Raw genomic sequence first — 15,761 nt, forward strand, 5'->3', positions numbered from 1 at the left:
AAAATGATAGAAAATGATAAGTAGATAACGACCAGCTTATCACTTAATGAGAATAAATTCAATGGTTTATTTTATTTTATTTCATTTAAGATTATATTATCTTTTATCAAACAATTTAATTATATTTAGTATTTTATAATTTATATTTGATGTATTGCTTAAAATTAAATACGGTAGATATTCTCTTTTTGTGAAAAAATATATCCAATGAGTTATCTAAAGTGTTTAAAAGAAATTTGGATGAAGAATAAAAGGATGGTTGGATTCAAGTTTGTGGGAATGTTATGAACAAAAAGAATTTCAATCGTTAAATTGTTTTTTTGATCGAAACGATTTGCTAAAATTCAATTTTGGAAGAGAAATACTCAATAATAGTTACAATTAGGCCTTATATATAATACAGCCAAAAATTCGAGTCTGTCAAGAAAATTCAACAGCTTACTAAAAGAAAGTGAAATGGCGGTTGGAAAATCCGATCTAACATGGCATCTGGTGGCGGCACAATGGGCACAAATGACTCGTCTCCAGCCACCTAACGATGCAGTGGCTGTGATATACATGTCCGCAAGGCATCGACGCCACTTCTTCAGCTTCCAGAACCTCATCCAAACAGATACTACATTCCCATTGTTTCCTTGAACTCAATCCCTCAATTCTCCCCCTTTTCTTCAACGGCAAGAAAGCTTCATCCTCCCCCAATTTCACCCTTTTCAAGGACTGAACAAATGATCTACTCGCCGGCTTGAAATTCAACGCCGCTAATGAACCATCATCATCGGTGGCCTGAACCAGTAGTTCGACAAGCAAAGTTATCGTTTGGCGTCGGAGGTTAAAAGGGTCGGTGTTAATCTCCCATGCAAAAGACAAGATATCATCAATGGCAGTTCGATGGAAGTCTGGCGATGCACCCGTGCTGGCCAACATTAGAGACACCACCTTTGGGCCGTACTCTTGTGATAAGAACCAGTCTCGACGACATATGAGTGATCGATGAAAGGATTCCAAGGTTGTTCCTTGAGGTGAAACGTATTGAAACGCCAATCCTATGATGAAAACATGATGTGGGATCCAAGAACAGAGTTGTTCTAATGTACTATCTTGTTCTTGCTTAATCTTGAAACAGTAATTGGAAGCCATGGGAAGGGGATTTGGGGGGGAATTCGATTAGATGGGGCGTTTGATGAGGGAAGGGGGTTGTTGGTAAGTGAAAAGACAGGTGTTTTAGTCGAAGTAGTGGGTTTTTCTTGATGACGGTTTTTGGAGCAAGAAATCACCGATGTTCATCTCGGTTGGCTTTTATTTATCCCTTCCTTTTTCTTTTCCCAAATTTAACCCTTTGTTTATCCAGTTTTATCCTTTATTATTTATTTTCCTTTTGCACTCTATTTTTTTTTTTGTTTTGCCAAACTTAACTCAGGAGTATCTCTTACAGGGTATGGGAATCTGCTATATTGCATGCTCCTACAAACATTTTTGTGAACAGTTAATAATTCTCAATTCAATTCAACCATTATTAACTCTTTTTCCTTGGCCTTAAGAAATTGAAGGTGAATGATTTGGGGCGTTCACCATTAATGTTGGTTTTTAGTCCAAACTTTTATTCTGATCCAAGTCTCTAGTTGTTCATTTTGATTTTGTTTGTACATTATACTATTTGATTTCACTTATAGCTATAAATTACTATGAATGTAGGTCATAAATGTTGTAATTTAAATTTCTAACTTTTTGAAGGCTCAAGTTACTAACAAGTACTAAAGCTGGAATCTCACTAGTATACACCAGGTAAAGTTTATTTAGCCTTTAAATGGAAAATGAGGGATAACCAAGAAAAAAACAATCCCAAGAATGGGAAGCAAAAATCTGAATATATATATATATATATATTCAATTATTTTTACTTGGAAGTAACTTCCACTGTAATATCAAGTAGGGTGAAACTACAAAAGCCTCTATTTAGCAAAACTTAGCTGAAATTGGGTTTCTAGGAAAAAAATAATTGATTGAGATCCTAAATATCAGAAATACGTCTTATCTCCAAATGCATCACAAAAGTTGGATGATCATAAACAAACTGATAAATGCATAAACCAAAAAAAAAGGAAAGAAAAGAAGCCCCATTTTCACTCAGAATTGCTGCTCAATATGTATGAGAAACTCCAAGTTGGGAGCCATTTTAGATGCTTTACATCTGACATGCAACTAATTGCTCTGTGCTCCATGCAATGCCGAACAAAAATCTGGTACTCTGAGCTGAATCAATCAAACTTGAAATATTACGACATTTTCATTTGGATTTGCCGATGAATATGTACGAGAAACTCGACATAAGAGGGACCGCTTGCATTCTTGTCTTCTACCATGCATGAGAAGAACAGCATTCCTGGAAAATGTAACAATTTCAAGTCATGACAATGTCATAATTGCACAATACACCTAGTCAACCTATCCACATGTATTTTGGCTAATATTCCACACAGGTTATTTTTCAAGCAGTATCATAGTTTGCATGAGAGGGAAAGTTTTATGCACTGACCTGATGGATCCCCTTTCTTGCACAATGTCAAGCTGTGAAACAATATAAAGATTAAATGCAATTAACAGAGATATACTTCAATTTTTCTATTAAATAAATGGAATAAAGCTTTGGTTTATGAATAAAGTAAAACTAAAGAAAGAACCATTAATCATACCGGAGATAGGAACATCTTTGGCGCCGAACCACATTTACTACATCGTTGAACTTCTTTGATAATGGATTGTCATATTGCTGAATCACAAACTGAACGTACAGAAATGTTGACAAAAGGGCGTAAGTGTCCGTATTAGGCATGCGAAAGGGTCAAGACACAGAATAACAATGAACAACTTATTACAAGTTAATATTCCCATCCTTTTCCATAGTTCCTTCCAAACTTATTACAGGAGATTCACTAACCCAATAATCCTAACAATTGAATCCAAGGCCACTTATTTGAGTGTCATACTATTAAGTTACCAAGCAGAAGACCTTTCAAGACACTTATCATCCAACAAAAAAATCACATACTCCCATAAATCACAAAGAGAAATTCACACTATTAAAACAAAAAGGAAACAAATAATGCAAGACCAAATCCCATCATAAAAGGAGTTTAAAAGCCACTAAAATCAAAACATGGATGTGACCGATTCAATATATAATGAGCAATCTGACTTATAGCATTTAATAGCGGAATTATTTAAATTAGGGTAACAATAATACATTTGCTTATCAAGGCCAATGCATAAATCTGACCAGGCTGGAAAAACAAATTGAGATGCTCAATAATTTCTGTGATTATGGGCATTCTCACAAGTTGTTTCTTTTTAAATTAACCTGTTAATGAGGATTTATGTAGACATACACAAATTGAGATGACCAATAATTTCTGTGATTATGGGCATTCTCACAAGTTGTTTCTTTTTAAATTAACCTGTTAATTGAGATGCTCAATAATTTCTGTGATTATGGGCATTCTCACAAGTTGTTTCTTTTTAAATTAACCTGTTAATGAGGATTTATGTAGACTTACACACTTCAGGAAAAGAAGAAGAAGAAGAAGAAGAAGAAGAAGAAGAAGGAGAAGAAGAAGAAGAAGAGAAAACCTGAGTAGGGGCTTCATCAACTGAGGTAAAGCCAAAAAGTTGTTGCAAGATACTTGAATCCACTGAGCTCCCAAAATATATTAAAGCATCCTCACCATTCTCCAGAAAATAGATTCCATCATCGCTGACATGTTCACTAGATAGAGGGATTATAGGAGGAAGAACAGACTCATCTTCTTCCTGTCAAACAAGCATAAACTGTCTGTTAGCATGGTTGAAATACTCTGGACTGTAAAACTAGAAATATTTACCTTTGTACTAAGGTTGTGAATAGCAAACATCCTGGGGTAAACCAATGGCACTGCCAAAGGAGTAGAAAGAGAGGAAACATAATTGAACCAGAAGGAACGGTCATCTATTCTGCCATCATTCCGCAATCCTGTACTCTTTATTAGTGCTGGAAAAAAGAAAAAGGGAAAAAAAAAAAAAAAGCACCAACATTATCAACCAATGGAAAACATTTAATTTTTTTTTCTTAAGATGACTGAACCACTGCCATAGTATATTCCAGAATGGTAGAGAGAAGAAGAGTTTGAAGATGCAGGTTGACTCAAGATAATAATAATGGAAGAGAATGAGATATCCAATAATCTAAGAATGAAATCAGGTATATAATTAGCAAAAAAACATATATACCAAGGGTGTACAGGGGAAGTAGCTTAAGGGCCTCAGGAAGAATAAGCTGCCCAGAGGATGATACAGTGGCGCAAAATTTACGATACGAAAACAAAATGTTGATGCAAAGATTTGTCACTTGTTCCCTCACTTGCACAAGTGGGCTTGTAGGAATTTCAATGGCAGCTGCATTCAAGGTAAATTAGAAAAAGGCAATACATGGTCAGTAAAGAAAAATACCTCAAAAACTTTTTCAGATAAAAAACCAACACCTCATATGTATAGAAAAGATCGATTCATAATTTGAAAAACCATGGAGACAAGGAGAATCTTCAAATAATAGTTTGAAGCAGAGAAAACATAACATAAGAGGGGAAAGAACAATTGACAGAACCAATAAACATGCACAAGCAACTCACCAAATAGGTAAAAGAAAGTAAAGAAAGATGTACAATGCAGACTCAAATACCTCGCTTTAATAAACATGCGAACTGAGTATCCAAGTCAGCAGAGCGAAACAAATTACTTAGCATATTTGTGCATGGCAAGGATAAGTTTGTAACTCGAATTCTTCTTTGGCCATAAACAGTGGTATAGAGCAGGGCACACTGGAAGGTGAAAGCCAGAATATTATAGAAGAGTTAGACCTATCAACTTCATGAAATTAAAAGAAAAAGAAGGAAGCATGATGGACATTAAAAGTCCAGGCAGTATTAAGTTAGAACCTGAAAAGCACATTCAGAACCATCTTGTAATTTGTCATCATGCTTTAGAGTTACCAATATACATTTGTCACAGTCAATCTGCATAACAGAAAGGATTGGTCATGAATGAAACAAATTGATAAAAAAGTCAAATTGCTAGGCGAAACTTAATCATGTAAACAATCCCTCCTGGCAATAAAACATGCAAAACCCCTCTCAAGAAAAAGTTAATACATATAAGAAGCAAAGTAACCAAATTCATGAGTTATAAAAATATAGCCCACAGGAGCACATAAATACATATGCGGCCTGGGAGTATGTTGAATAAGGAATATCTCATAATTGGTTATATGATACTAAATATGAAAACTACATACAAATTGATTAAGATAAGGATTGATGTATCAGTATCTTGACCTCAGTTTTCTTCAAGTAACCAAGTTACATACACTCAACACACAAACAGATTATGAAGGTATAACTCTTCAAACAGAACGAAAACAAAGTAAAATTTAAACATGCCCATGCGGAAAAATATCTATAAACCAAACATATATCAATCAACGAAACCAACCATCTAGAAGCATTCGTATACAATATTGACTTAAATCACAACACCACAAAAATGTAAAATCTTTTTGATAAAAGATTATAGAACCATCGATTCAATTTCAAACACTACGGGAATGTAACTAATATTTTAGTAATAAATCCTTCAATACATCAACTCACGAAATAAGACTATTCACCAGGGTAGGAGCATTTTATCCCAAATAATCACCTCTATGAAGCTTATACTTTCCTAAGCTCAACCTCTCAATCATTCTCTAATTGAGAATCAGACAAAAATTGTGGTGAAAAAATTGCTAAAAGACAATAAGGACAAATATAACACAGTATTTTTCAAAAAGCACAAACCCCAGGTAGGTCAATGTCGGTCGGAATGCGTTTGCAAAAGTTTCCAGAGTAATCTTGAACTTGAATACCCTACAAGTATTCAAAAGGGAAAAAGGTCAAAGTTAAATTACCATCATAATGTGATAAGAATTATCAATATTTCACTTTATGAAACAGACAAAACATCAGAAAATGATACCTGGCTGCATCTCACGCGCATTACAGCCTCAAAACCTTGGGGCCTGGTGATGTTCCATCTAAGGTCATTGTAGAGCTTTGCAGAATCAGATACTGCAGAGAAGGGGTAATAATAATACACCTGTAATTTAGAGAGAAAAGTGTTGAAATGCGAGTCTTCCACTCAAAAAATAACTATGTTCTGCTGGTACCGAGGACCTAATACATAGAAGCTCAACAACTATGGATTTGATAGTGAATAATAAATAGATCAATACAGTCAGGCTCGCAAGTTTCACCAAACATGCATCACGCCAAAGTTTGTAATGAAATGGCACTAATTGGAATAGAATTTTAAAGCCAGCCAACATGCAAGGTTTGCAGCTAGGCAGTTTGCAAACTTTAAAACGTTCCTTCAAACATGCATGCTATCTAAATTAATTAATGGTTAACAGCTACTTAGGTGAATGCTGATTTGTAATAAAAAATGTACTCTCTGTTTTACAATTTCAAGCAAATTAGTCTCAACAGTTTTTATTAAAAAGTTATAATTTTAAATCGCAATACTTATTCCAAAAGCTTGAATTTTGTAAAGGATAATGTATATAAGAATTTTCAATAAGACTTTAAAATTATAGAAAATAAATTAAATTGAGAGAACAGTGCAGGTGGAAATGCAATTTGAAGCAGCAAGAGTAACAACCAACTTGTACATTCAGCATTTCTACACATGTATGGGTTTTGGGGGATAACAATTTGTATACATTATCAAGCAGTGAAACAGGAAAAATCAAGGTAAATATCAATTAATACCTGGCCTCCAGTTGTTCTTGGTATAACGGAGATGGAAGCAATGTCGACATAAGTTTGAGAAGTGACAAATACGTCAACACAAACCTGCCACATATTGCAATATAAGAGCATGGTAAAATAAAGAGAACTAAAAAGCAGTTATAGCTATAGATCAATGTAATGTAACCAATATGATTTTAACAAACATTCATCATGCAGAAAACAATTTTTTAACCATTTTACAATGATATTAGAAGAAAGAAATTACTTGAGATTTACCTGATACTCAGCAAATTCAATTGCCATTGTCTTGAGAATTTTGTCCGCTGGAAGAAGTAATTTATGAGCCTCCTAACCAAATAGAAACGAAAAAGAGTTTATAAAACAGAAGCACAATGTTATCTTCCATCGGGAAAAAAATAGTTCCAGCATCAATAACAAGTACTAGGAATCTCATCATACAAACAAATATATTATTGGAGGTTCAATATGAAAGAGCATAAAAACAAGATAATCATATTTGAAATATGAAAGCGTTTTGCTTATTTCTTCTTTCTCCTAGATGGAGACTCACGCACACCCACAGTCAAGTGAAAGTCACAAGTCCACCATAAAGATGACCATATGAGATAACTATACGCAAGTATAATCAATAACCACACCCAAAAGGCCTAACTTTCGAAAACCTACCAACTATGAAAAAAAAGAATACAAGAATTAGAAATCAAGTCAGTAGTCCTGCAAAATTATCACCTTTCGGATAGGAAAACTTGAATATGGTTAAGCATGGAATTTGAAAGAAGATTATTGACATATTCATCTAAAGATAGAGAAGCATTTCAATTAATAAATCAAATTCTCATGTAGTAACCATCCCAATCTTCTGAACACACAAAAGAATCAACATGCAAGCTAAAAAGATAAAACAGGTTCCAGAGATGAGATGCAACAGTCATAACTCAGACAAACAAACACAAGGTTCCACATTTTCGAATGTAACTGTGCAGGGATAACTGCTTCCCTAAAAGAACAACTATTCTTAGCTTAAAAGAACTAAAAAAATAATGCACTATTATTCAAGAAGAAAATGCAGAGATAGAGAGTGAACAATTTTAAAAAGATCTGCAAACCTTTTCTCCAGCAGATATGTTAGTTCTTCCTTCAGCCTCTCTAGAAGAAAGGGCACCAATGCCAACAGACGGCATGACTGTCAGGAAAAATATATATATACACGTCCATTAGAGAACCGTAGAAAAAGATACGTCAACTTTTATGGTATAAGAGGTAAGAACTGTTCGATATACATCTCAAAACATGAAAATGTTTTGTAGGTATACAGGCTTACCTGACTGAAATACTAGAAGCTTCCCCCCAGTACTTTTCATGGCCAAGTATGAAGCCTGAAATATAAATAGAATAGTGAGATATAAAATTTTACACTTTTGTATACAGGAATTACCATATATTCTAATTATCATCAGGCCTTACTTTCAGGATAACCATAAAAGTTTGATCAGTCATCAACCTTTCTTCATCAAGTACAAAACCAGAAGCCAAATACTTCAAAGCAAGCTAAAGTTACAATCATATTTTGCTTAAGCAGAGGTTAAGTTTTTTGCTTTTAAAAACCATGAAGCAATCACTCTTCATTAGATTCTAACAATAATTAAAGCACTTGTTAACTAGGAAACAGATTTAACCTACGACAAAAATCATGTGATTATAGCTATAGAATAGCAGAAGTTAATTGACTTGCTATACAATTTGGAAAGCATATGCAAATCCCATTGCCACCTGGGGCTAGCTCTGGTAGTAGGATCAGTGGGGTTCGGGAAACTGTGTGATCATAGACTTGAACCCCAGTGATCTCTTCTGGTATCAGATAAAGATATAAGTTATCTCATTAAGGATTAAAATCTGCAAAGCAAAAGAAATGCTATACTAATTTATAATATAAACTTGTAATGACTTACCTTGATTGCAGCACCAAAACATGACTCAGCAGTTGTACTACTCTGAAACATTGTTGGGATGTTTTCAAGCAATAGTTCTAAATGCTGGCGGCACTGAATCCTCGGGAAAAAAAAAACCAAGTCAGTACAAAATACTTGAGAGGTCTTAAATATGACATCATAGTAAATTAATAATTTAAGAAACTTCAACTGGTATAAGAAAAAAATTCTCATATATTAAGAACTAGCCTCAGAAAGCTGGACGATAACATCTGTTTCAAGAGGGGTATAGACGTCTTGTATGTCAGGAACAATAAGCATCAATGGCTGCAAAATTTAAGACATCAAAATCAGCTAACATTTTCAGGAGGTTCTTCAGTAGATAAAATCAGAGAAAAAGATCGTAGAAAAATTAAATGCAAAGAGCTTTTAGTGATCAATAAAATTTGGAAATGGACACAACGCATTCCTGTTATATTCAAAATAAAAACTCGATTTCCAGAGACAGAAACAGCTAATGGAGGAAGATGGACCAAGTGAGATGGTCTCCTCAAGAAAACCATGAAGGTCAACCCCAATCCCCCCATGTAATGTGGGTTCACAAACACATTTGACAAGTTATTAGCACCATGTTTCTTTCTATCCCCACCAACCAAGGAGGGGATTTTGAGATAAGTCAAAGCAACTACTGTTTGTTACCATCCCAAGTAACATGGATTCACAAAATACATTTTACACATTATTAGCAACATGTTTCTTTCTATCCCCACCAACCAAGCAGGGGATTTTGGGATAGGTCAAAGCAACTACTGTTACTATCATGATCTTAGATATTGAGATGAGTAAACATAATTTCCACAGTTTAACCACCTTTCTTATATGCGTGTGCTACTTAAACCACTCATAGAATTTACTCAATAAAACCACTTAAATAATAAGAGAACCATCCAAACTGCAAACACCAAAATCATATTTCTGCCCCCCCGTAGGTAGCACCAAATTCAAGCTTCCAACATGCAAGCCAGCCCAGAATGTGTTTAGTTTGCCGTAGTTTCATCAATGCCAATACTAACAAAAATAAATTCTTAAAACCTCTTAAATATGTTAGGATATTCTTTAAGTCATTTTTGCTAAATTGACTTCTCTTTCACAAATATATAGCACATGATGAAACCAAGAAAAAGAATCTTCTACCCAGTACAATAATAGCCAGGAAGATGGAATGTTTGATACAAGTGGAATGAATGATTGTAACTAATACTTACCTGTTGTAGGGCCCGTTTTAAATTATAAAAATGGATTGTTGAGTCAAATGTTGCTATTCCCACCAGAGTTCGAGGACCTTCCTGCAATAAGCAATTAATACCTCAACCAACTGAATTTCTTTGCCTTGTATGAGTGTTCAGAATGAAAAACAGCAGATGCAAGACCATGTATCAACTCAACCAAAACTGGAAAAGAGATCTCATTCGAAACATAGCTATTACTAACCCAAATCAACAATCCATATTAGATTTTCAACCATTAGATACTCACCTACAACAAAGCTTAAAATCCTCAGCTGCAAATATCCAAACTGACTCAAAGGTCAAATGGAGCCATTTACAGTTCACAACCTCTATTTTGTTATTACAACAAAAATTTACATTTCAACTTTTTTCTTTAATGCATAAACAATTTAGTTTGAATTTTCAAGCAAACAAAGAAATGCAAAACACACAATCAAGAAACTGACTCAAAGGTTTATGTGGTGCCATTGCAATGTCACAACCTCTAATACTACTTCAAGTTTACATCTAAAACGATACACTAGATACAAAATATTGCATCAACAGCAGTAACTCTAGAACCTCTTATCACAACTGAAGAAAAACTAAAAATTGGACCAGAGGGAGAAATGCATTTTTAAAATACAGCTCAGTTCTTATTTACAAAGCAGAGTGGTGACCACGAACTTAGCATTGAGATACAATTATGTCTATGAAAATGCTTACACGCATAACTCACACAATGATAACAAGAAAATAGGTCACAGTCATGATTGGTTCTGATAATGGAAACAAACAGTAGAAGCCCATATCTTTAGCAATAAACAGGCAACAATTAATGCACAATTTTGATACAATAATCTAAAACCTTTTGCAATTAACTATTAACAAAAAAAATTGACCAAAACACACAATATAATCTTCTCAATATAATTGCCATATCTGCCGAAAAAATGCAAACAGAATAGGGAAAAAGTAAACCATAAGAAGAAAGAACCAAAGACCAGTGATTCTAGAGAAACTCACTGGAAGATCAGAAATGACTTGATTAACGGCACTGCAAGCGGCAGCAGTAGCACCAGTCTGTATGGCATTCATGGATACATCAATTAGGAAAAAGTACACAGCTGGCATTGGATCACGGACCTGGACATGAGAAATTCAGAACAAACAATGAATTATCTTCTTACAAGTTAAAAAAGAAACAAGACAAACCGCAGATGCAAGAAATAAAGAAACTAAGAAAGCCCCAGGTGAACCCTGATCACAATAATTTCACACAATTAAATTCTAGCAAATGTTAGCACGATTTTTTAACTGTTATTATTATTATCATCATCATCATTATTATTATTCAACCTTTGTCATTTTTGGCCATCTTGATCTTTTGGATATTACCCTGAATGCTTGATTAATCAAAGTTGTACAGGAAAGATCCAGTATCTCAACTACTTTACCACAGTATGGCACTTGATCAGATAGAAAAGTGAGGCAAATGATGCATCTTCCTGCTGGGGAGACATTGCTTTGAGTTGGATATAGGCATATCATCCTCATTATGCTTTAATCAAATGTTTACTAATCACACCATTCATATATGATCCAAAGATGCCCACATACATCTATCTTATAATTGCTACTTAAGCATTTAATAAATAAAAAGAGACAGAGGGGGCTACAATTAAAGAAGGTAGAAATTTAAAAGTTAATCAACTAAAAAGTACAAGTTTATAAATGTTAACAAACCATGTACTCCTTTGAAGCAACAAATTCAACTGCTCCTCTACACAGCTCAGGCCTCTCATCAGCATCTCTACGCCTGCCATCAGGACCAAGATTGCAGTGGTAGTCACGAGGAGTTTCATCAGTAAACCCTGAAAGAAAATAGTACAAGCAATTACATTGCCACCTTACTACATTACAGCTACACAATCAGAGAGCAGAAATAGAGAAGAAGGATGCCTTTGGTCATGGTAATTGTTTGAAATATAAAAGGCATTTTATGTGTGAAAAGAGGAAACCTTAAAACTGATAAAGTCCAACAAACTAAGAATAGAAGCATGCATCAATTTGTAATCTAAGGAACCCTACAGCTAACAACTTCCAAAAAAGAGTTCTCAAATCATTATTATTATGACCAGTCTACTATTTAGCTCCCAAAGTCTAAGCACAACTAATCAATGAAGTTTTGTCACTTTTTGACAGTGACACGACGCAACAGACTGGTATGAATATAAGAATAAGTTAAAATGCACAAGATACTGCAAAATATACGAGATGACCACACAAAGATGATTAATACTGACCACATAAATTGCAGATAAACTTCCTTCCCTGATCAATGAACTTCATGAAAGGATTTATGTAACCTTTGCAACGGGAACATCTAACAGGACCACTTTCCCCAAAATCCACAACCTATAGTAAGAAATGTTCAAAATATGATAAGCAGATCAAATTACAAAATCCATTTAAGAACCCGACAGATTGCATAACAAGCTAGAAGAACAAGTAGAACTGGCATTACTTGAATAGGGTCCTCTGACGGATGAGGAAGAGCCATTGGTTGAACTAACAAAGCCAACTGCATAGATGATGTTGTCAAAAGGTCGGCTGTGCAAGGGATCTATTAAATGGAAAGAACAATTGATAAGCACTCAAAACATCACAAAGATTACAGGTGGTGAAACTGCAGTGCAAACTTAACCAAAGTATATAAAAGAGTACCAAAAAAAGCCACAATTAATTTATATAGCTTGTTATGACCTGATTGATGGTGCATCTCATATAACGAGGACTGCAATTCCCAGTGTCTCTGACAATGTAATCACTAGTAGCAGGCTTCAAAAGATTACAAGTGATCAGGAGAAGAAACAAAATTCAAAATTCAGTTATATGTCAAAGCTGTGATTGCATTATGCATAAATGCAATGACAACATAGTAAAGAGAGCCAGAACAATGGGCCTAAGTTAAATGAAGATCAAAAGGAATAGCAAATTAGCAAATTCCTGAGTGAATTAAGTAATTTTCTTTCCGTTCTTCTAAAATGATCAAAGCTTTTACCGGAGGAGGATTTGCCGAGTTGCCTTGGCGAGTTTCATACACGATTGGTGAGGAACTTGGAATGGGCCTTGGAATTTGATTAGGATCAATCTTTGATGGCCCTGATAAAGGGGCTCCCGGTTGGCCCATAGCAGGTGGAATGGTAGTCATAGCTTGATTCGTAGGTGGTTGTGGCATTCCAAACATTCTTGGAGGTTGTGCTTGAGTAGATCCAGGAATAGGAGGAGCCTGGGCTCCCTAAAACAATTCAAAACATTCAGAATCTAATTAGTGATGGGAGTGAACAACTTCCAAACACCACTTACCAAGCCAAAACATCCTGTACTTAGAATTTCCTGCACCTCATATAGAATGCCTTAAAATGGTTTCCATTTCCAAGACAACTTTACAAACCTGGCTCGAAGGTTTTAAATATCCACCAACACCAAAATTTCATATGCCAATTGATAAAATTCAATGTAATTAGTGAAGTTCAATAACCAACTTCCAATTGGTTTTGTTATTATGCAAATGCCATTGGATATACAGTAACAGAATGCCTAATTTTTGCACAGTTCTGTAAGTTTCTGCACAATTTAACTTTCAGCAATTGGCTACAGAATCTAATATTATATCTGCATGTCAATTCTCAAGCCAATCCAATATTTATGATGGTTCAATGAAAACAATATCTTTTTGGACGAATACTGAATGGATGAGATGTTGAAAATAATAATTAGAAAGAAAAAGTTTGAACAACATAGCTATATACTGTAAAGCAATTTACAAGGCATGAACAATTTAATTGTAAAAAAGTAAACCACATCCATCAATTTTCATTCTTCCATTATAAGTTTACTAAAATCTTTCTTCATTTCTATATTGCTTTAGGTTTTCTTCAGATTAATAGTTACTAATATAATGCCAACAATTCCAAACATCAAAGAGGTGCACATAAAATTTTAGTTACTAAATGCATTATGAAAAGAAAGGAAATCAAAGACCTTGTACACCTTATATAGATTGCTAAAAGACCAACTCAACAACAATAAAATCAATGATATGCTCCAGTTGTTTACATTTCTTTATGGGAAGAATTCTGAAAGCATAAACTGTAAAGATTGTAGTGCTAACCTGCTGAGGCTGCATCGGCCAAGTCTGTGGTCCATAAGGAGAACCTGGAGGTGGTGGTCTAGCTTGAGGCACAGCTGAAAATGGTGATGCTGAAGGCATTGGTTGAACTGGTGGGGAAGTAACAGCCGGACTTCCCAAAACAGAACGCATGGTTGGAGCCTGAGCAGGAGCCCTAGCTGACATCATAGTTGGTGGAGGTCCAACAGGAGGTTGTGAAGCACTTGGAGCAAGAGGAAACAGGGGTGCACCAGGCAAAGCTCCCGAAACAATTGCTGGACGCCCATTACTCAAAGGACCAGCAGGTGCACTAGAGAGGGGCGCAACTGCACCAGTTGGACCAGTCAAAGGTGGAGATGACATAAAAACATTCGGGCGAGCACCTGGCATTGGTGGTGCAAGTCCACCGCTAGGTGCACCTGAAGATGGGAAACCGCTAGAAGGTAGAACAGCACCACCTGTTGAAGAAGACAGAGAACCAGGAGGAGGTCTAGACCCAAAAGGGGAAGAGTGACCAGGAGGTGGACCAAGAGGTCTCCCTGGGGGTACATTTGCAGGTAAAGCAGATTGCGGTGGTCCAGTAGGAGGCACTGCAGGTCTTCCCATCATACCAGGTGGCGGACCAGGCCGTGCCATTGGCGGCAAGGCACCGGGGAATCCAGCTGAACCTCCGGATTGAGGAAAGGGAGGTTGTTGACCAAAAGGGGAGGGCCTCGGACCAGAATTGGGCATTGAAACTGGCCGATTTAGGTTCAAATTCTGCATGTTATCAGCTAACGAATTGGGATTGGTTTGATAATTAGGATTAACATTTCGTGGAGGTGGTGGTTGTTGTGAATTGGCGCCGGGTCTAGGTGCCCCTGGAGGCACAGGAGCTGCCATAATTAATCAGAAACAAATTCTAATCCCCTCTTTCAATAACCGTCTATATATTTTGCAACACGATCAAATCTACACAAACCAAAACAACAAAAAACAACAATTCTTCAAAAATTCTAAAAGATACACAGTAATAGTAATCGCAAACTAACATATAAAAGAAACTAAGATCGAATGAAATAAAATTGAGAAGAGTAAAAAAAGGAAATTAAGTACCTGATATCGGAAAGAAAAGGAGAGGTCGGATCTGTGGAAGTAAGGAGATAATTAAGTTTAGATCTGAGAGTAGGGTTTTAGAAGGAGAGATCGGATAAATTAGGGTTTTTTTAGGGAAGTATCGGAGCGATCAGAGGTATGGATCTGGGTAAATGACCGGAGAAGGAGAGAGAGACAGAAAGGCAAATAACGAGAGCGAGAGAGAGAGAGCGACGGTATTTTAACGTTGGCGAAGGAATGGGAGACAAATTTGTAATAAATCTTAATTGTAAAAAAATTATAAAAAAAAAAGTATAATTAAGGAAACTATTTTATTGGTCTGAGACTGTTGAAAAAACACTGATTACTTTCACAGACTTATAATTAACAGCCATTTGGATTTATTTACTGGTTTTTCCTTTTGTTCCATTTAAAAATAACTAAATAAATATGTGACGATGTACCCTTAGTTCGATTGTAATTG

At 35.5% G+C, this 15,761-nt stretch overlaps 2 protein-coding genes across 2 annotated transcripts; both read right to left on the bottom strand.

Moving 5' to 3' along the window:
* Positions 1 to 477: 477 nt before the first annotated feature.
* Positions 478 to 1,137, bottom strand: LOC105771691 (uncharacterized). Its single transcript, XM_012593097.1, has one exon. The coding sequence runs from the start codon at positions 1,135 to 1,137 to the stop codon at positions 478 to 480; it is 660 nt and encodes a 219-aa protein (XP_012448551.1).
* A 709-nt stretch (positions 1,138 to 1,846) lies between these two features.
* Positions 1,847 to 15,529, bottom strand: LOC105772654 (protein transport protein Sec24-like At4g32640). The gene is made up of 25 exons (XM_012594057.2): positions 15,299 to 15,529; positions 14,207 to 15,154; positions 13,094 to 13,330; positions 12,796 to 12,870; positions 12,557 to 12,655; positions 12,336 to 12,447; positions 11,776 to 11,903; positions 11,056 to 11,175; positions 10,027 to 10,107; positions 9,011 to 9,088; positions 8,783 to 8,875; positions 8,155 to 8,209; positions 7,940 to 8,016; positions 7,089 to 7,160; positions 6,831 to 6,914; positions 6,040 to 6,159; positions 5,862 to 5,930; positions 4,965 to 5,042; positions 4,709 to 4,847; positions 4,261 to 4,425; positions 3,876 to 4,021; positions 3,625 to 3,804; positions 2,691 to 2,779; positions 2,534 to 2,565; positions 1,847 to 2,380 (listed from the first exon to the last, which is right to left on the bottom strand). The coding sequence occupies exons 2-25, from the start codon at positions 15,083 to 15,085 to the stop codon at positions 2,274 to 2,276; spliced, it is 3,315 nt and encodes a 1,104-aa protein (XP_012449511.1). The 5' UTR covers positions 15,086 to 15,154; positions 15,299 to 15,529; the 3' UTR covers positions 1,847 to 2,273.
* Positions 15,530 to 15,761: the final 232 nt, after the last annotated feature.

This window comes from Gossypium raimondii, chromosome 6, assembly GCF_025698545.1.
Source record: "Gossypium raimondii isolate GPD5lz chromosome 6, ASM2569854v1, whole genome shotgun sequence".
NCBI classification, from domain to species: Eukaryota; Viridiplantae; Streptophyta; class Magnoliopsida; order Malvales; family Malvaceae; genus Gossypium; species Gossypium raimondii.